Source organism: Betta splendens, chromosome 8 (assembly GCF_900634795.4).
Source record: "Betta splendens chromosome 8, fBetSpl5.4, whole genome shotgun sequence".
Classification (NCBI taxonomy): Eukaryota; Metazoa; Chordata; class Actinopteri; order Anabantiformes; family Osphronemidae; genus Betta; species Betta splendens.
In genome coordinates this window covers 5,306,290-5,325,693 of record NC_040888.2, presented here as the reverse complement: position 1 = coordinate 5,325,693, position 19,404 = coordinate 5,306,290, and the positions used below count along the sequence as shown (strand labels likewise).

Here is a 19,404-nt window from a genome sequence, read left to right as displayed (position 1 = left end):
GTTATTCCAGATTCAGAACCAAAATTTTTGCATCATTCCATTTTGTGCCTCTGGGTTTGGCTTAAATTCCACGAGGCCAAATAACTAATTATGTCCTTGTATTACTCTGAAGTACACAGTCTGTCATGCCCACTGGAGTCAGTGTGACTGTGTCGTTTCTCGTGGAAATGTTTCTCTTCAAATCGTGCAGGCTCTTATGGTAATTACGGTACAAGGGTACAGATGTTATATTTATGTAATTATAATATAGGCATAATCCCTGGAAATATTAAGCATATAGCTTTAAATCCATTTATTTTATTTTTAAATGGTCATGTTGGTTCCTAAAATAATGATGTTTATCACCATACCAGCATACACCTGCAAACAATGGAAATTATAGTATTGCTTTGTCAAGTATAGTGATATTTAGTGGTTTTATGATAAACTCTTGTTCTTAAAAAGATGAACCCACTGTGTCTGGACCACAGCTCCAGTAGAAGTGATTTCACTGTTTTCCACATGGCATCATGGTTTCATGTTTTTTGTGTGTGTTTTGCAGCAGTCTCTCGGCTGTTGTGTTGTTACGTGGTTTCCTTCTGTCGACCCCCCCCCCCTGCGCCGTCCGACGTGTCTGAAGATGGGATGCAAACTTCTGCCTGGTATTGTTCTAACTTACCGTTCCAACATATCACCGCTGGGGGGCGTTAAGTAGCCTGGGAGACTGAATTACCCCGGAGCTTATATGATATTAATCAATAAAACAAATTTTAAATTAACAAAAACAACAAAGAACACAGACTGCGTGTTTTTAGATGTAGAATATACTAAATATAATTTATATCGCATCAGATTGAACAGTGATGTTTATATACACCAAACGATCGTACTCCACTAAAGTCGACGTCTCGTCTGACTAAGGCTAACGTGCGTCTCTTTCTCCATTTATCTGGATTATTGTCATTTTTCCCCCACTACATCCAAGATGGTGCCGCACACGCACGCACGCACGCACGCCGTCGAGCCGCGTCGCGTCAGCCAGCAGTCTGTCCCCCGTGCGCTGTTGCTGTGCAGCTCTGCCAGCGCGTCAGCTGATCTGTTGTTGCCTCAGAGCAGCTGTTGCTGTTTCCGCCCCTATAGTAGCCCCGCTCTATATTTACTGTTCTGTCGGTCTGTGGGCTTTGGCGGTGCCTTTGTATGAGCGCACAGATTTGAGTTATGGATGCAAAGTCCAGGTGCTGTGGTTAAATAAAGTACCGGTTCTTAGTCCTCCTCTTTAACGGATGTCTTTAATGTCCACAAATTTAAATATAGGTTTTCTTACCATTAAACACAATAACGTAAAAAAATATTACCTAATTAGGTAATAAACATTTTACAATATGTGTATATTTATAAATGAATATTTCTCTCGGTTCCTATTAAAACCATTTAACACCATTAAACATCACGTGCGCGCTTCCTTTTCGGCGCATTTCTGTGCTAAATAGTCCTTTGTTTACATGCAGTGCCCCGTCTCTGCGGAAGGAGGCTTTCGGTGGAGCAGTGTGTGACTCCTACCAGCTGTTTCCCGCCTTGAAAGCCATCCGATCAGCTGCATACACACACATGATCATGCAGAGGGAGAAAGCAAAGGGGAGGGAGGAAGAAAGAGAGAGAGAGGGAGAGGGAGAGGGAGGGAGGTAGAGCGCCACACACAACGAGGGAACCCCATCAGCTGGAAGTCGAGTAACATTACAACTCTCAGCAGCCTGAAACTACTACATAACACAGTCGAGGGATCTACATCCTCCTTGAGGATTTAATTGGGATTTTTCTGCTCATTATTCAGTCATTTTCTATTATTCCACGGTGACTGTTTGCTTTTTTACGGGGGGGGGGGTCAAAACTGGCTAGAGGCGAGCATGGAGTACTTCATGGTACCAGCTCAGAAGGTGCCCTCCTTGCAACATTTCAGGAAAACGGAGAAAGAAGTGATTGGAGGACTTTGCAGGTGTGTATACATGTGCCGTGGATATAATATTAATAAGAATATAAGTATTGGGTTTGGAGCACACGCACTTAGCGACGGCGCTGAGGCAACATGCTTGATCTGATCCGTTATTGTGTACACGACCTACTCACGGGGAGCTGCGGGCTTTAATGATCACCAAACGCGCTTATTAAACTGCGATCGACCGAGCGGCGGCTTTGACTCCGACCACGACGCCCCGCGCGCCACGTTATTTCGCGCATTCGGCCGCGAAATCGATGCATTTTGTGGCTAACAAACACAAACCACGTGGTTGCGCGCACACCACGCTGCTCACTCCGCTCCGGAGCGCATCCTTGCGCGATTTACCCTCACATTGTCCCCAGTGTCACCCAGTCGCGCCGTGAATGTGCCCCGCCGGGGGTAGCGGTCGTGCGAGCAGGTGTCACGCGGCGCGTGGGGGTCTATTTTAGCCGCACGCGGCGTCGGGGGGTTGTCGATTTCGCTCAGCGCGAGCCGAAGTTATTGTGGGTAGTGCGGCCATGCTTGTGGCTTGTGCTAAGAGCGACGAGGGGTCTGGCGTTCGTTTCCTGTTTGTGGCGCCCCGTTGTCGCTCGCCGCTCCGGGGGAAGCGCACAACTGCCGTGGAAATGTGCCGCATTCGACGCGGCGATAGTTTGCGTGGGGTTTGCGCGCGTCCCGCTGGCGCTGTCGAGGCGCCTCCACTGCGTCTTTTCATCTCGCACCTCTGCCATGCTGCCTGCCGCATTGTTGTAATGGCGGAGGACACGAAAAGTCTGCTCAGAGCACGGGGGTGGTGCCGGGGACTGGGACCACGGCCCGAGCTCGTTTATGCCGTAAACACACGCATCCCCGTCGGCGTGTCTGCTAAAGGGGCGTTTGGGTTCCCGGGGCGCCAGGAAAATTAAAAGCGCTGCTATTAATAAGGGGGTGTGTGTGTGTCGCGGAAGGCCCGTCGATACGTCCGCAGCCCTGCGTGGTTTGAAGAGGGACGCGGAGGGATATGCTGCTGTTGCTGCTGCTGGTAGCCACGCGGGGAGTCTGGGTAGTGTAGTCCCAGCAAAAGAAACAAACAGAAATCTGAAGAAGCTTAGCAAATCTGGCTGAAATTCCCTTTTAGTTTAAATCTAAATGTGTTTTCTGTACTAACCAGACTGACTCCTCAACGTATTATTGCATTTCAAACAAAAGCTTTGACTATTTGTTTGTCTGGTTGTTGTTTTTTCTAAACAACCTTGATTTAGATTCACCTCTAAAAACTAAATGGCCATTTGCTTTTATTCTGATTAGTTCTTTGGTGCCTCTGCTTTTGTTTTGGGCATGACGTCACTGTGAATTTGTTCCTCTATAGTGATTCTGTTAGTGTGATTACGGTAAAGTCCCGGTCGTTCATGTTTTGGCAGAGGGTGTGTGTGTGTGTGTGTGTGTGTGTGTGTGTGTGTGTGTGTGTGTGTGTGTGTGTGTGTGTGTGTGTGTGTGTGTGTGTGTGTGTGTGTGTGTGTGTGTGTGTGTGTGTGTGTGTGTGTGTGTGTGTGTGTGTGTGTGTGTGTGTCAATGCACACACTCCTTTGCTCATCTGTGTCTGCACAATTGTTCCCAGTGTTTGCACTGAGGCAGCTGAGTCAGTACAGATAAGCGATTGGCTACACAGGGTCCCAGACGCTACTGAGCTCGATACAGAGGACGTTGGAGGAAGTTGACTTAGAATTTACCCTCTACAGAATTATGGCATTTATGTTGTTTTTCTGCCTTAATTACGTCTTTTAAAAGGCAGGTAGAGAAAGGTGATGCTCATACGGTCATATGGTAAGCTGTGAAAAGTCAGTCCACTGATTTCAGCAGACGCCCTGACAGTATTAACCAAGGTAACAGCCATAGACTGTGCACAATCAGTATGTTCTGGATATAAAATGGCTCCAACAACACGGAGCAAAACAACTGCTCCAGATCTCCACACCTTAACCAACAAATTGCATCGCTTCCATATCCCAGAAATTCAGATGCAAAGCAACACCTGTAGGTGAACTGACAACTAAACTAAAGGAGGCTGATGAATTTACCAAGAAAACAAATAAAAGTAGGCTGCAACTCAATACATATATGAAACACATATATGCAGTTCTTAAAATTAGAAGTGAGACATAAGCAGCAACCTAAGGATAATTTATATCTTTTCATAACTCCTTCTCATTTTCCTGTTTGTCAGTCTGGCCAACATCCCTCTGACCCCAGAGACAGCCCGGGACCAGGAGAGACGAATTCGCAGAGAGATTGCCAACAGCAATGAGCGCCGACGTATGCAGAGCATCAACGCTGGATTCCAGTCGCTTAAAACGCTGATCCCACACAGCGACGGAGAGAAGCTCAGCAAGGTAGGTCACAGCCACGTTGGAGCTGGACGGAGACTCGCGCAGAGCTGTGCGGGAAACAAATCTCCTCTGGTTTCTGTTCCCGCTCCCCAGGCTGCCATCCTGCAACAGACGGCGGAGTACATTTTTACCTTGGAGCAGGAGAAAACGCGGCTTCTGCAGCAGAACAGTCAGCTGAAGCGCATCATACAAGTAAAGCGTCACTTTGCTGATCCTCGAACTGTTACCGAGGCACTTGCTGGGCAGTAAGTCAGTAACCGTTTTGTTACTGCCTCTCTAGGAGTTGAGCGGTTCCTCCCCGAAGAGGAGGCGCGCAGAGGAGAAGGACGAAGGAATCGGATCACCCGACATCCTGGAGGAGGAGAAAACCGAGGACCTGAAGAGGGAGATGATCGAGCTGAGGCAGCAGCTGGAGAAGGAGCGGTCCATCAGGATGATGCTGGAAGATCAGGTGAACGCACCATTTCTGCCACTTTGCCATAAATATAATATTATGACTGTGAAAGCACCACTTAACACTTTGCTCTGCCGCTGTGTTTGTCAGATGCGTTCCCTGGACGCGCAGCTGTACCCAGAGAAGCTGAAGGCGATCGCCCAGCAGGTCCAGGAGCAGCAGGCCCAGACGCAGAGCCTGGTTCGCCTGCAGCAGCACAAGCAGCTGGAGAGGGACCTGAGTCCAGCCCACAGCCCACAGGTTGGAAGCGCTCGCATACAAGTCTGACTCACATCGACAGAGGAATCCTGCACTGATGCTTATTCAAGGTCAACTAGAAGGCGTGGCCGTGCGTCTGTCAGACGCGGAACGCTGACACACACCAGGGTTTATTACCATGGATTCATCAGCCAGCTGGCACCAAATTACTCCAAATCATTCACGCTGATTCGTATCACTTTGTAAACTCTGTAAACCGCAGGTCCGGTGCTGACATGGTCGCACATGACAGTCGCTTTCATGTCCAGCTTTGGAGCTGTCAACGCCTAAGACACATTTACGGTGTGTTAAATGAGCAGCACGCGCTTTGTTCCGCGGCGCGCTGCCCTGCCAGCCGCAGTATCCCGTTTCTGCAGGCTAATCCGAGATGAACACGATGCCAAATCAATCGGCATGTGCTGCCCGCCCGTCCACTTCTGGTGGCAGCTGGGCTCTAGTAGTGAAGGATGACTGATGCATGTGACATTTTGACTCCCCCGGCAGAGCTGAGTGATATGACCACTAATCGATAACAAGCCATAGGAGGATAATTACTCCTAATAACATTAGACTAGTCTCTATTAGTAGTGGTTGAAAGCAGTACCACGTGTGTATATTAGTTTAGATAATGTTGGTTTAGGTTTGATTTGGCCTGTGTATGTCATCATCATCGTCATCATCATCATCATCATCCCAGCTTGTTACAGCAGTGAAGTGCTTGAAGTAATAATGGAGTCTGTCTTCCAGGTGCTGGCCCCAGTCACGCCTCCTGCACCCACTCACCATGCCACCGTCATCGTCCCTGCACCTGTCCAGCCTTCCCAGCCTCATCACGTCACCGTGGTAACCATGGGCCCAGCATCCGTTATCAACACAGTGTCCACATCTCGACAGAACCTGGACACCATTGTTCAGGTAAGATGCTGTTCCTGTGTGTAAATATAAAACGATACAGAGGCGCTTGGATTTAGACACTAGAGGGCGCCGTTGTGCTTGTGTCTCCAGGCAATCCAGCACATCGAGGGCACCCAGGGGAAGGCCTGCGTTGGCGAGGACGATCAGCGGAGAGCCGTCATCGTCAGCTCGGGTCGCGTCCTCTCTGACGCGGGCGGCTCGGACACGGCCTCAAACAGCGACGGGCCCGATGACTGTTCGCTGCCCTGAGTCCACACGCGGCGTCTCACACTCCATACACTCACATACACTCATACACACAACGGGCCCCGGCAGATGAGGGGCCAAGGGGGCCACAAACCCACGGTTCTTTTGTTCAGTGGACATTATTAGGGCTGGTAGCTAGACAGAAGCACTCACCCCCCCCCCCCCCCCAACACACACCTTAATAGACAGCCAGACTTTATAGTTAGACACTCATTCATGCAGCCTCCTCTTCACTTATATCTAGCCCCCTACTATCTCACTCACACATACAAACTCATGACTCTTTTAGAAAAGGTTATTAGAATGACTTCGCTGACTGATCTACAAATACTCTGTCATCCTGATACTAAGAATTCAAATGTTTGCTAAATATCTCCATCAACCACCGGGACAGTTCCCTGAAGCCACGTGAGTGATGAACGAACCAGAGCCGAGCTGCGTGGCGTCACCACCACCAAACACGGGAGCATTTTTTAAGATAAACCTCCTCTAAAACCCTCTCGTCTCCTCTTCCTGACCCACCTAGAGACACTGTGAGCTTACAAACTCGTCTCAAACTTACACCCTTTAGGCTTCTGGAAGATGGCGACGCCCACCTTTCCACGTTTCCTTTCTCGGAGGCTCCCTCGGCCAGCGAGTTAAAGCGATTGTACTGGAAATTGAAAAGCACCGCAGAATTTGAAAGCTGTTTTGTTGTCTTATTGGTGCCCGCAGGAAATGAAGTGAAGCTCAGGAGGAGAGAGTGCACTTACTGATTCGCAACTCTATTCTTTTTTTTTCCTTATTTGTTTTGTGTGTTTATTCGTTTGTTTGCCATTTTTACTGGGCTGGGTTCCCAGTAATTCCACAGATTTGCCATGTTCAGATCTTTACTCATGGCCTGACGAAACAGAATCAGTGCTTTGGACCTTTCTTGACACCCTTCTTGGAAATACAAAAGCACCTGGGTGGGAAATAAGCTAATCCGTGGGCACTCTCGAGTGATTTCCACCACTGTGTGTGTGTGTGTGTGTGTGTGTGTGCGTGTCTGCGGCGGTGGCCGTGGCCCAGACTCTGGCAGTCTGCTACAGCGCCACCTACGCCTCGAACCTGAGGCACAGCACGCGCAGGCCTACAAACACCACTGACATACAATCACCTGTTTGCTCCATCTGCAGGGCCTGCGTTCGGCCCTCAGCGGAGGAGTATCGCGTCGATGTCGGGACGTCTGTCGAGGCGTCTGTCGAGGCGGCCGCGCTCCAGATATGAGGAAACCCCCGGTGCACCTGTGTGAATGTGCGGTGGAGGCGTCTGGGTAGAAGTCACAGGCTCTATGCATTTCCTGACGTAGACCACTCGTCCCTTTGCGCGCGTTTTGTTTACCAGGCTAGTTACACGTTTGGGCTGAGGTTCTGTTGCTCGACCGACGGTGAGACATGAAGCTACTGTAGGAGAAGCAGCATCTGGCCTTACCCCCAGCGGCGGGTACAGGGAGGCACTGTGTAGCCAGCCTTAACGTGTCTGAGACCTACCTGAACACTTGATGTGGGCCATTCGCTGGAATCCCTCTCCTTTTCACCCTGTCCTTGCAATCAGGCATGTAAATACCTGGTATGTTTAAGTTTGTTTTATTATGTTTCCTAAAAACAGGTTGCTCGTTACTAATTAAGTGCTCCTGACTAGTATACAACATATGTCCTATTACTTCTGGTTGGATTTACATGTAGATTGAATTTTCTTTTATTATAAATATTGCCAGAAATGTAGGCATAAAAAAAGTCAACATTCCATGAAGTTTTTCCCAGTCGGGTTCCTTTGTCCCAGTATAAAACCAGTTTGTGACATTAAGGGCTTTTGAGCTGTCCCGTTTAGTGACGCACGCCCTTTTTCTCGAATCCCTGCATCAGTGAATAGATGGAGCGTTGAACTGCTGGACAGATTGTGTTGAGATGAACACACCTCATCTATCATGATTCATGTCATAGAGAAACCCTTTAAAAAAAAAAAAAGATTGATGTCAGCTGCTCTGAAACGAGCCACGCGTCACGTTGAACTGGGACCTTTTCCCAGCGTTTATCATTATCGGAGGTGATTTCTGGATGCAGACGATGTAGTTCGCGTGCGCGGAGCGCTTTTCTCTCTGCGTTTGATCGTTTTCTGCTCGGTCCCTGAACGGTTTTATTCCCGTTTCGTTCTGTGTGTTTGGAAACGTTACGTTGGACATATCAGATTGTCGGTTGAGCGCGTTGGGCCTGGGGATAGTTAAAGGGGTCAAGATTACAAAGCACTTACTGTAGTATACTGGAGTTTGCCTCGTTCTTTTGTTTTAAAAAATAAAATAAAATAAAAAAAGAAAGAAGGGGCATCTCCTCAGCTGAAGCTCTTGAGGTTATGAGTAAAATACCGCACAGCTGTGTATCCCCCACCCTTCATATCCAGTCCTACATCTTGTCCTTTTTGTCCCTTTGCATCTTATTTTTGTTTTTTTGAAACCTTTAACGCTCTTTGTTTATTGTCAGTATCTCTTCTCTTCCTTCCTCCTCCTTGTTCTGTACTTGTTTTTGTTAGACCTGTCTGCGCATATGGTCATCAAAAAGCTATTTTGTTTTGGTTTTTATTTTTAAAAGAAATGTTTTGGGGATAAAGAGGCTTGTGCCTTTGTAAAGACAGAATAATAAAAGTTTGTACTTTGTTTTTTACACATTGGGTTCTGTGCATTGGTCATTTCTTCGTTGTGAATGGTTCTTTGCACAAGCATCACTTTAATGGCCCTGAATCCTGAGATGAACCAGTGTAAGTGCTGCAGTCACCTCCTACTGTTATCTGCTTGGGTTGGGGTTGTGTTCCCACCTTCACACATTAGTTCAAAACGCGGAACGGTTGCAGTAAATCAGTGTCTCAACCATGTGCGTCATTTAAAATGCTGGTAATCGTAGATATAAACGTAACACGACACAAGCAGTTCCTATTAGAGGATGTGAACAAACCTCTTACAGGTTCTTAGCAGAACTTCATATTAAACCCCAGCCCCTCCGCTTTGAGGCACTTCCCTGCATCAACGTGCCGTGTTGGTTTGGACACGCTACGCGGGGACGGACACACACCCGCACCGCGCTCCTGCCATTTTGGGGGATTAATGTGGAGTCGAGATGTTGGTTCCTGAGGAACTGTGGGATTACGCTCACCAGTGCGTCTGCTCCGATGTGATAACGCCGGTGTAATCCGTCTTTGCAGAGTGTTCCAGACGCCCAAACCTCCCCCCTCCTCACGCTTATTATTACTACAGCATCCTAAAACACAAACTGGACTGGACACAACTGGAAACGGGAACATCAGAGTTAATGAACATAGGAAGCGTTTTGTGTACAATCTGAGTGTTTCTCAAAATGCCAGACAACCTACAGTATTCAAAGCTATTATTTAATCTTTATTTGAGGCATGGTTTCTGACACGCTGATGACCCATCTGCGACCTCTGTTAAAAGGGGAGTCAGCTGTCCGTCCACGGAGCGCCTGGGTGACATGCTGTGCCTCCTGCAGCACACATCCCGGCCCCAGAACCAGCTGGCCCTGGGCGCCCCGCCCCCCCCCTGCCCTTTGACCTTCCCGCCTCTGTATATATAGCCTGTGTGGCGATCCCAGTTCTCCTGGCAGCCGTCATGAAGGGTACAGCCTCGCTCTGCTGCTTCCTCTACCTGCTGCTTTTGCAGGCCACAGCAGGTAAAAGTGACCTCTCTCTTGCTTTGTGATGCACGTTGAGCAGCGCATCAGTTGCGCAGAAGCTGCTGATCAGTGAATTGCTGACGTTTCAGGGAGTTAGTTTGAATGTTGGCAGTTAGTGCTCGTGGTTTATTTGATTCAGGAAGCATCAGGAAAAGCAGATTTCTGCCCTTGCTTCATGTTTTCTTGTTGGTTCTGGCTTCCACATGGGAGCAGTGATGGTCGACCCCGCTTCTCTTCGCCTCGTGCCTATTTTAAATGGGCCGCAGTTTATAATTAAACCGCTGGCACCACTTTCAAGCCGTCAGATTCACAGGGCTCTGTCTTTTTGTCTTTTACTAAATAATTCAGTCTAAAACAATTACGACATCACAGTCGCTGCAGCCTGGAACGACTGAGAGCATGTTTTACTAACACTCCGAGAGCCGCGGAGGCTTATTTGCCGCTGCCTCTCGCGTGGACTGACATGTCAGCTGTTTGCACACATGGCACCAGCTGATGGAAAGTCATAAGTTGAGTCAGGGCGACCAGAACAACCACACGGGAGGGAAGAAGACATTTAATGTTATTAAATCATCATTATCATTGATGTACAGCATCAGGAATTATTAGTATCATGACAGTTTGATACTATATAGATAATAATGTACCAGTGAGGCTGGATGTGACGGTAGGAACAGCTCCACCCAAACTGCTGGCTTCCAGCAGTGCCAGCGGGTCTGTGGTTGTGGGCTGGAGCGTTGGCCGTTACCCTTGTCTGTCACCCTTGTCCGTCCTTGGCAGCACTGGGCCGGGCCTCCCTATTCCAGGCTGCCGTCAGGTGTCTAAGATTGGAAGGCCGCGTGAAACCCAACACGGTCCACTACAGAGCCCGCCTCCGCCCGGCCCCGCGCTTCCCTTCAGATACGTCGCACAGCTGCTGTCACTCTGCACTGTCACAATCGCAATTTATTCCCAGCAGTTAGCCTTGTAGGGACATGCATTCTCCAGGCAGGAGGGGCCGGACTGAGGCTTCTGCTCAAGGGCTGAGGGCCCTTGCAGGTGGCTTTTTGCTGTATATATGTATATATATATATATGTGTATGTTAAATCAATACTCGCTCGTCCTGGTTGTGCAGGAGAACTCCATCCTCGTCTGTGTGTAATCATCGGCCTTATTGACCGGTTGGTTCAACGGCAGGATCTTCTCCGAGGCGTCCGACTCTGAACACGGGGTGATTTCCTTTTGTCGCGTGCCACATTTCATCACAGCGTTCTGTTGCCAAAAAGCAGCGACGTTAACCTTGGAGCCGGTAACTCTCCAGCGGAGTAAACAGAGAAATGAAGCTGAAGGCTGCATCTGCTATGGTCATGCCACCCCATCCGTGGGGTGTACTAGTATCTGGAGATCATTTACACTGCAATAGTATTTACTTCAGATATTTGTCTGCATGTGTTAAATAGTCCCTCAGCCCAAACCAGACCAGACCAGAGGATGCGTGTTTGTATGTTGATGGAAGCAGCCACGAAGTGAAGGAACGGTCCTAAAGCACAAGGGCGCACATGGTTTGTGCTGTGGTGTTGATCCGGCGCCTCAATCCCTGCTTTCCTGTGTGAAAGCTAAGAAAGGACGCGAGGTGCCCTTGGAGCGTGGGGAGAGAGAGGCTTGTCTCAAGGAGTGTGACTAGTGTGTCCTTACTACTACTACTACTGCTACTACTACTACTACTACTGCTACTACTACTACTACTACTACGACTACTGGGAAGCCCCACATGCCTTCTTAGGGTATCACATGGAGAGAGTAAAGCTTTGAGTTTTGGTCTCCCACCTGTAATGCGACGCGGCTGAGGGATGACTTGACTGTATTGGAGTTGAGGCCTGAAGCGATAATAAAAGCTTTTGGTTTGTTTAGAGTCAGGTGGAGCAGGGTGGTCGTCTGTGGCCAACGCTGAGCGGTGCCAGACCCACCGTGAACCCCCCGAAGGACCCGTCTCGGCACGGCCGGCTCGCTGGGATGTGGAAGCCTCATAGTCTCCAGACCGAACAGCCCAACCCTTAATAGGAGGCTGCCATTCCGTCCCCTCCTCCAGCCATTTTCTCCTCCATTGTGGGTCTATTTCTGACCATGGGGGAGAACCAGTCGCCCAGGCTGAGCCACCTGTTGCCTTTCCACTGCCTCTCCTCACCACACGTTGCGCGTATTCTGCTGACCATAATGCATTTCTATAGGCTATTATCACTTTTTCCTTCTTTGTGAATGGGGAAGGGGACACAGAGAAGCCTTCCATTTGTGCAGCCCTTTCAAAATAAAATATTAACATATTATTAGTTTCACACTTGCGCTTGCTGACCGACACGAAGTCTGACTGAACAGCCTCCAAATCCGAGTCTATAGTTGAGGCATGACTTACCCGCCGTGGGGGGGCTCCACATTCCTGCAGGATGTGCACAGTGTTTCTCTAAATTGGGGGACCGTCATGTGGCAACGGCCTCGGCGGGGGCCGCACGTGTCCAGGGTCCAGCTCTCCTGGCGCCTGCGGGGTTAATTTTTATTCCTGATGCAAGGCCCGCCGTCCACAGGCAACACCACCGCTCTGATCTCTGTGGAATCCGGTGCCGGGGCCTCCGTCGGGCACTACCTGGACCGTGGGCGTTAACGGGTTCACGGCAGTTAAGGGCCCACTCAAGGGGCCGGTGTTTGCGCCTCCAAAAAACGATCAGGCGGGAGAAGGTGTAGCGAAGAGCGCGCAGCATGAGCTATAGGTGTGTTTATGAATAGCTACAGAGACTGCGTTCCTCGTGCTCTTCTTTTATTCTGGCCGCTCACCCGTTGGCTCCTCTGGTTCCTGCACCGTGCTGCGAGCGGCATTACACGCGCTTATATTTAGCAGCTTGACTCAGGGAGAATCAGCGGCTCGGCGTGGCTCCTGAACCCGCCGCTACCGCTCCACCAACGGGCAACTGTTTGGGTCTCAATTAAAGCCCGACGCGCGCCGAGTCCAGTGGGCTGCCAGTTCTGCTGGTCCAACTTCACTTCATATGGAATATACTTATCAGTCTTATGATTTTACTTACTTGAGGCATGTAAACAAACAGCCTTCGGGTGATTTCGCTTGTCATTTGACCGGTTTTGGCCAAGGCAGCTCTGACTCTTGGCCAGAAACACTAGAAGCCATTGACCACATGGACGGTGGCTGCGCTCCAGATTACGGTGCAGGATGCCATGCGCATCCTGCACCGTCACACACGCACATATACATGCAAAATAATGCAAACACCATCCAACGCGGGCGTCGGGCTGCTGCAGACCTGTGCGCCTGTGCAGTGTTTGCTTGGACAGACCCGCTGGAGCTGTCCCACACCACGTCCTGCACCAGTTTCTCTTCTCATTGGTCCCATCATGGTTCATGCTTTATATTGTTATCAATATCCGTTTTATCGGTGTGTTTATGAAATTATCAATATTCAGTCTGGCTGCATTAAATCACCAGACAGATGCTACTATATGAGCTTCGATGCTCCACTGACACGCTGTAAGCGCCTTAAAAACTCCCTAACAATGTTGTTAGAGGAATGACTGGTAGCCTGGATACGCGCGCCCATAACTCTCCCCCCACAGTGAAATACAAGGTATTACAATCCGACTTCCCAGCCGGGCCTATGAATAGCCCATCGCTGTAGGTTTGTCCGGAGCAGAACTATGCAGGAGGCCTGGGCACACAAGGACAGGCCCCACAATGCCACGGGCCTGTGATAGGCGGATAAATATGGCAGAGAAAGGAGGGCTGCGCGTCGGCGTCTCGTTTAGAGTCTATATCGGAGGGGAGCGCTCGCCCTCGGCGGCGAAAACAGGGGAGTCCCTCTATCTTTAGCTCTTATTTGGTTATAAAACCGGTGGCGAGGCCAAACAAAGCTCTTTGTTTGTTGTCAGTGTTTGCCTTCTAATTTAGGAACAGATTAAACTGTCCGCTGCGAGCTAAGATGCTGAAAGCAGACAAGACGCAGTGATGATCAAAAGAATTTCAAAAATATTAAAAGAGGTCTGATGAATAATATAGATGAAGGCCTACTGCTTTTTAGTAGATTTGTTTTCTAAACAATTAAATTATTATTTTTTTTTTTTTTACAGAGGAAGAAGAGTTCACCTCTGTGCTCAGAGACCGATCTCACATCGACGAGACGCTACGACTTGCAACTGAGGAGAAAGCAGCGGACTATGCAGGTGCAGAGAACACACGCGCCTGCTTCTCTCCAACTCAACAACACGTTCCACCAACACGCGCTCTCTCTCTCTCTCTCTCTCCAGCGGCTCTGCAGAGGTTGCGGAAGATCTACCACACGTCCATCAAGCCGATGGAGCAGGCCTACAAGTACAACGAGCTGAGGCAGCACGAGATCTCAGGTACCGCCGCCCACGGGCGTGCGCGCGCGTCGTTTGGTCGCTTTGGTGACTTGTTTGTACGCTCGTCGGGCGCGAGACTTCAAATCCTCGCTCACCTTTTCACACCGTGGGAAGTCTCTCATTCAGAGTTTCCCTTCGCTCGCTGTGTTGTTGTAATTGTTCTTAACAATAAAACACTTAATTTGTTGATGGTGGAGACGAACACTCATAAAACTCTAAGATTAAAACACCAGACACCAAAAACACCCTCTCCACAATTTCTTCCCCTTTTCTTCTATTTGTTTTTTTTTCTGAATGATTGTGCCCTGTGCTTTGTTTCTTCACAGTAAACGCGACACTGAACTGCTGAGAACAAACTGTGAATGACCAATAAAAGCGCGCCCCCTTGTGGTGCTGCGGTCTTAGCACGCATGCACACCCGCACGCCTTCACGCTATTGTTTTTCCAGAACACAGTTGACGCGCAGACGCGCGCGTTCGACGCAGTCGGTCACACGCGGGGCCAGATCCCAGTGATTCCCCGATTCCACCCGTCCATGCACCTTGTTGCTCCACCCTCCCTGTTGCCTGTAGAAACGTCCCACCCTCACTGAGCTCTCATCACTCTCCTCCACCTCCTGTTCCCTTCCCTCCTCTCTGACCCCCCCCCCCCCCCCCCTCCACTTCCGGTCCCCACATCTAACAGCCTACCCTGGACGAACCCTGGGGGACTCCGCCACAGGTGGGTGTGGACGGGGGCTTACCTGTGCATGGCACTGCCTGCGGTGCTCAGTCCCCCCCCCCCCCTTCTCCATTTGTCCTCATACATTTTGTGTCAGTGCGGCGCCGCTCTCCTGAGGGTGACGCCTGAAGGAGCGGAGCCAAAGCGACCCACCGGTGCAGGCTTCAGCCCACGGAGAGCAGCGGCCACATACACTGTGTGCATCGAACCAGTTACACCATCACGATTAGGCCCATCCATGAAATTCAGATTCAAGAATTAAAAGGGAAGAAATTTAAATAAAACGTCCCACGAATGTTTGGTGTTCGAGCAGAAAAGCATGAAGTTATGTGTGTGTGTGTGTGGGGGGGGGGTGCATGTTGAGTTCTGGCTTCACCAGAGGGAGGGTTGGTACCAGTTTGGCTGAAGTCTGTCACAGTTTGCTCATTCCCGACCTCGAGGCCATTTCTAGGAACACCAACGGTTCCTTTTCTTGTCCTCATCTGCATCTTGCGCTGATCTGATTCAGGGTTGCTTCAGTAAATATGCTGAGCTGGGACGCCTTGGCCCGCGGGGTCGTACGCCAGACACATGGCTGCATTGTATTAAAAGCCTGACAGCTTCAAGGTGCTGCCGGTGTTAAAAAGACTCTGAGCGGCTGCTACGCGTGCTGTGGTTCATCCCAAAAAACAGAGCGGTGGAGGGAGCGGCTATTTGAAACTTTGGGATGAGCTTCAGACGCTTAATCAGTCAGCCTCTTTCCCTTTAACCGCCTGTTTGTGTCCTTGTGCAACAGATGGAGAGATCACCTCCAAACCCATGGTGCTGTTTCTGGGACCCTGGAGTGTTGGGAAGTCCTCAATGATCAATTACCTCCTGGGCTTGAGTGACAGCCCTTATCAGCTCTACACGGGTATGTCCCATGCTTTACACCCAGCTCTGTTTTTCTTATGTGGCCCAGCGTCCGTTCTCGTTATGCCCTCATTGGCGTTTAGGAGCTGAACCCACTACCTCTGAGTTCACCGTTATCATGCACGGGGAGAAGATCCGCTCGGTGGAGGGCATCGTCATGGCGGCGGACAGCTCCCGCTCCTTCTCCCCCCTGGAGAAATTCGGCCAGAACTTCCTGGAGAAGCTGATCGGCATTGAGATGCCGCACAAGCTGCTGGAGCGCGTGACCTTCGTGGACACGCCGGGAATCATCGAGAACCGCAAGCAGCAGGAGAGAGGTGACGCCGGGGGGGGTGGGGGCTTCCAGTGCTCCCAGTTCGCCCGTGGCCAGTTCACGTACAGTGTTAGACCTCGGTGCTAACCGCCCCCTCTCCCCGTCTGTCCAGGCTATCCGTTCAACGACGTCTGCCAGTGGTTCATCGACCGCGCCGACCTGATCTTCGTGGTGTTCGACCCCACCAAGCTGGACGTCGGCCTGGAGCTGGAGATGCTCTTCCGGCAGCTGAAGGGCCGCGAGTCCCAGATCCGCATCATCCTCAACAAAGCGGACAGCCTGGCCACCCAGGACCTGATGAGGGTCTACGGAGCCCTGTTCTGGAGCCTGGCTCCCCTCATCAACGTGACGGAGCCCCCGCGCGTCTACGTCAGCTCCTTCTGGCCGTACGACTACGCGCCCGACACCAGCCGCGAGCTCTTCAAGCGGGAGGAGATCTCCCTCCTGGAGGATCTGAACCAGGTGATCGAGAACCGCATGGAGAACAAGATCGCCTTCATCCGCCAGCACGGCATCCGCGTGCGCATCCACGGGCTGCTGGTGGACCGCTACGTCCAGACCTTCAAGGAGAAGATGAGCTTCTTCAGCGACCCGGAGCTCGTCTTCCAGGAGATCGTGGACGACCCGGACAAGTTCTACATCTTCAAATCCATCCTCGCCAAGACCAACGTCAGCAAGTTCGACCTGCCCAATCGCGACGCCTACCGCGACTTCTTCGGCATCAACCCCATCACCACCTTCAAGCCTCTGTCCGCTCAGTGCTCCTACATCGGAGGCTGTCTGCTGGACAAGATCGAGAGGGCGATCACCAACGAGCTGCCCGCCCTCCTGAGCAGCATTAACTCTGGCAAGCAGCCGGGCCTGTCGTCCTGCGAGGCCACCGGCTGCGGCGAGAAGCCAAAGAACCGCTACCGCAAGAACTGAGGAGCGAAAAATAACTTGGAGGGGGTGCAGAGAAGGGGTCTGGTGAAGCCAAGCCCATGTTTGTGAGAATGCCTGTATTGTTGAGGAGGCGGAGACGAGGAGATTAGTGTTTGTTTGTTCCTCGGGAGAGTTTGGGGAGGTGCATTTACAGACTGTGGGAATGAGGCAGATAGTGGGGGGGGGGGGGGGCATCGTTTGATGAGGCAGCTGAAGGACACGAGTGCTGAAGAAGGGAGAACCTGCCACTAATGACACCCTCCCACGCACAATCACAGCGGACTGTCTGGGATTTGGGGGTGTGAGTATAAGTAACAGCGTGTGGTCAAGTCAGAAATGGAGGAAACAAGGTGAAATAAAAATACCGGCTCCCTTTGATGCGAATAAAAATAGCAAAAGTGGAAACAGGAGTTGTACGTTTGTGTGGTGAACTCTCGAACGTTGCACGGCAGCGGGTCATTAAACACTTCAGGGGGTGTGTGTGAAGTAGCATCCAGGACTTTGACACAGATCAACATAAACAATGCACGTTAGATATCAGCTCATTTGAGAAACGCAGGTATTTTCTTCCTGATCTTCGTGACACTGAAACCAAAACCCGTCCTGACATTTATTGATTAAACAGTCTTGGTTGTGGACGACCTGTGAGTTGTGACGCATGCAGAAGTCGGGGTTCAATGGAGCCTTCTGAGTGGGAAGGCGGCGTCCGAGTGAATTCAGCTCTTTTTATGACAGAATTATATTACAAATACGAGCTGAACGGTCCCTAAAGCACCACACATACCATATGGGATATGTTTCAATTATAGCTGCCTCTGTCTGTGTGTTTTTCATTTCTTCTGCAGGTTAGAAAGATATTCATGGATTTTTGGATGTAAACATTATAAACTTATTGAAGTGGGCTACATCTGTCTTTAGAAAACGCAAAGGCCTGAATCATCAAAAAACAGGTAGGTGGTCATAGGTTCAGCTCCAAGTTAACCCGTGGACAGACGCGCCTCCCGTTTCCTCTGTTCTCCCTCATTAACCCACAGTGGAGTGTTTTTAAACTAAATGTGAAACATAACATGGAAAATAAACCAAACTAACCAGTTTAATTTATTGCTTTTGTAATTTAGTTGAGCACGCGCTTCACAGGATGCGTTTAGACACTGCAGACATAGAACGTGTCCACGAGGGGGCGCTGCGTAAGAAGTTATAACGTTCTCAGTAAAACTCATTTTAGCGGTAATAGTGAGGTCATGGATTAGGTTAGCGTTGTTATTTGGCTGTGCCTTTGCTCTATTTTATTATCAGGTATATTTCATTGACATGTGAATAAGATCTGGAATGAGTGTGTGTTTCATTAAAAAGGTTGTTGGGTCACGTTATTGTTTTGCTTTGGTATGAAATCTACATTAGATTTGGTCCTTTTCCTGAAAGCTTGAGCACGAGGACTAAACAATTGTGACTAAGTAGTGAAACCTTGGGATTATTTTTGATAAAACAATTATAGCAAAACTCATAACAAACTCAAGAAGGAAGCTGCCTTGTCTCTGCCCACTCATCCGTGTTCCTCTCTGTTACACCTTCTTACCATGAGTCTGAACATTAGCCGCCCTCTGACTTTTGGGTGTGAAGGACGGATTTACCCTGAAGCTGCATTGCACCAACAGCTGGTTGTGACTCGAGGTGGGAGGGATGTGTGTGAGGTGGAAGTGGGTGCTTGAGTATGTTTTTGTTTGTTTTGGCAGATTGTATATGAAGAATCTCCCGAAAACATGTACTTAGACTGAACATGTGAATAATGACGGAAAACGTTTTTAATCATGGGAAAATGTTAAATCCATGAATCACCAACTATCTCACAGAACTCACACACTATTTGAGTAATTACTTGAGCTTTAGACGCACATACATTTGCATTAATATAGATTAGAATATAACAGTGCATTTTGTTGTCAACTAAACAATCACTTGTTTTATTCCAGAATAAATCTTGAAACACGTTTGAAACGTTTTATTTCTCACTAGCACTCACAATTACCATGTTGACTAACTCCCAAACTCTGGTACCTCAATATAAATACAGATCTCTCATTGAGGTGAAGGTCTTGTTGTTCAAACAACAAGACCTGAAACAACAAGCTATTGCTGGAAGTTCAACCATAGCATCCTGTATGCGAATAAGGGTGGTAACAATAACATTAATTCACAAATATGTGGCCAAACCTCATCATTTAGGCCGAATGCAACCAAAACACGTCACACCCACCCGTCCCTAAAATACGTGCTCGCTACCTCC

The 19,404-nt window shown here is 49.5% G+C and overlaps 2 protein-coding genes across 6 annotated transcripts; both read left to right on the top strand.

Moving 5' to 3' along the window:
- Positions 1-1,660: 1,660 nt before the first annotated feature.
- Positions 1,661-8,873, top strand: tfap4 (transcription factor AP-4 (activating enhancer binding protein 4)). Of its 4 annotated transcripts, XM_029159531.3 has the most exons (8): positions 2,055-3,837; positions 3,965-4,049; positions 4,179-4,344; positions 4,435-4,533; positions 4,622-4,792; positions 4,886-5,035; positions 5,780-5,947; positions 6,038-8,873. In XM_029159531.3, the coding sequence occupies exons 3-8, from the start codon at positions 4,270-4,272 to the stop codon at positions 6,194-6,196; spliced, it is 822 nt and encodes a 273-aa protein (XP_029015364.1). In that variant the 5' UTR covers positions 2,055-3,837; positions 3,965-4,049; positions 4,179-4,269; the 3' UTR covers positions 6,197-8,873. The 4 variants fall into 4 exon arrangements, with proteins under 4 accessions (XP_029015363.1, XP_029015364.1, XP_040927834.1 ...); XM_029159530.3 differs by lacking the exons at positions 2,055-3,837; positions 3,965-4,049 and adding an exon at positions 1,661-1,972; XM_041071900.2 differs by lacking the exon at positions 3,965-4,049.
- An 871-nt stretch (positions 8,874-9,744) lies between these two features.
- Positions 9,745-19,108, top strand: srl (sarcalumenin). 2 transcript variants are annotated; one of them, XM_029160038.3, is made up of 7 exons: positions 9,745-9,891; positions 14,003-14,095; positions 14,180-14,275; positions 14,960-14,995; positions 15,771-15,887; positions 15,970-16,203; positions 16,312-19,108. In XM_029160038.3, exons 1-7 carry the CDS (start codon positions 9,831-9,833, stop codon positions 17,121-17,123), a joined length of 1,449 nt encoding a protein of 482 aa, XP_029015871.1. In that variant the 5' UTR covers positions 9,745-9,830; the 3' UTR covers positions 17,124-19,108. The 2 variants fall into 2 exon arrangements, with proteins under 2 accessions (XP_029015871.1, XP_029015872.1); XM_029160039.3 differs by lacking the exon at positions 14,960-14,995 and having other exon boundaries at positions 9,769-9,891.
- Positions 19,109-19,404: the final 296 nt, after the last annotated feature.

Bases quoted from the DNA above. Each gene is read 5' to 3' on its own strand.
- tfap4 (XM_029159530.3), top strand. From the start codon at position 1,884: ATGGAGTACTTCATGGTACCAGCTCAGAAGGTGCCCTCCTTGCAACAT. The intron at 4,534-4,621 runs GTAAAGCGTCAC...CTGCCTCTCTAG, and splicing joins AGCTGAAGCGCATCATACAA to GAGTTGAGCGGTTCCTCCCC. The intron at 4,793-4,885 runs GTGAACGCACCA...TGTGTTTGTCAG, and splicing joins GGATGATGCTGGAAGATCAG to ATGCGTTCCCTGGACGCGCA.
- srl (XM_029160038.3), top strand. From the start codon at position 9,831: ATGAAGGGTACAGCCTCGCTCTGCTGCTTCCTCTACCTGCTGCTTTTG. The intron at 9,892-14,002 runs GTAAAAGTGACC...TTTTTTTTACAG, and splicing joins GCTTTTGCAGGCCACAGCAG to AGGAAGAAGAGTTCACCTCT. The intron at 14,276-14,959 runs GTACCGCCGCCC...CACATCTAACAG, and splicing joins GAGGCAGCACGAGATCTCAG to CCTACCCTGGACGAACCCTG.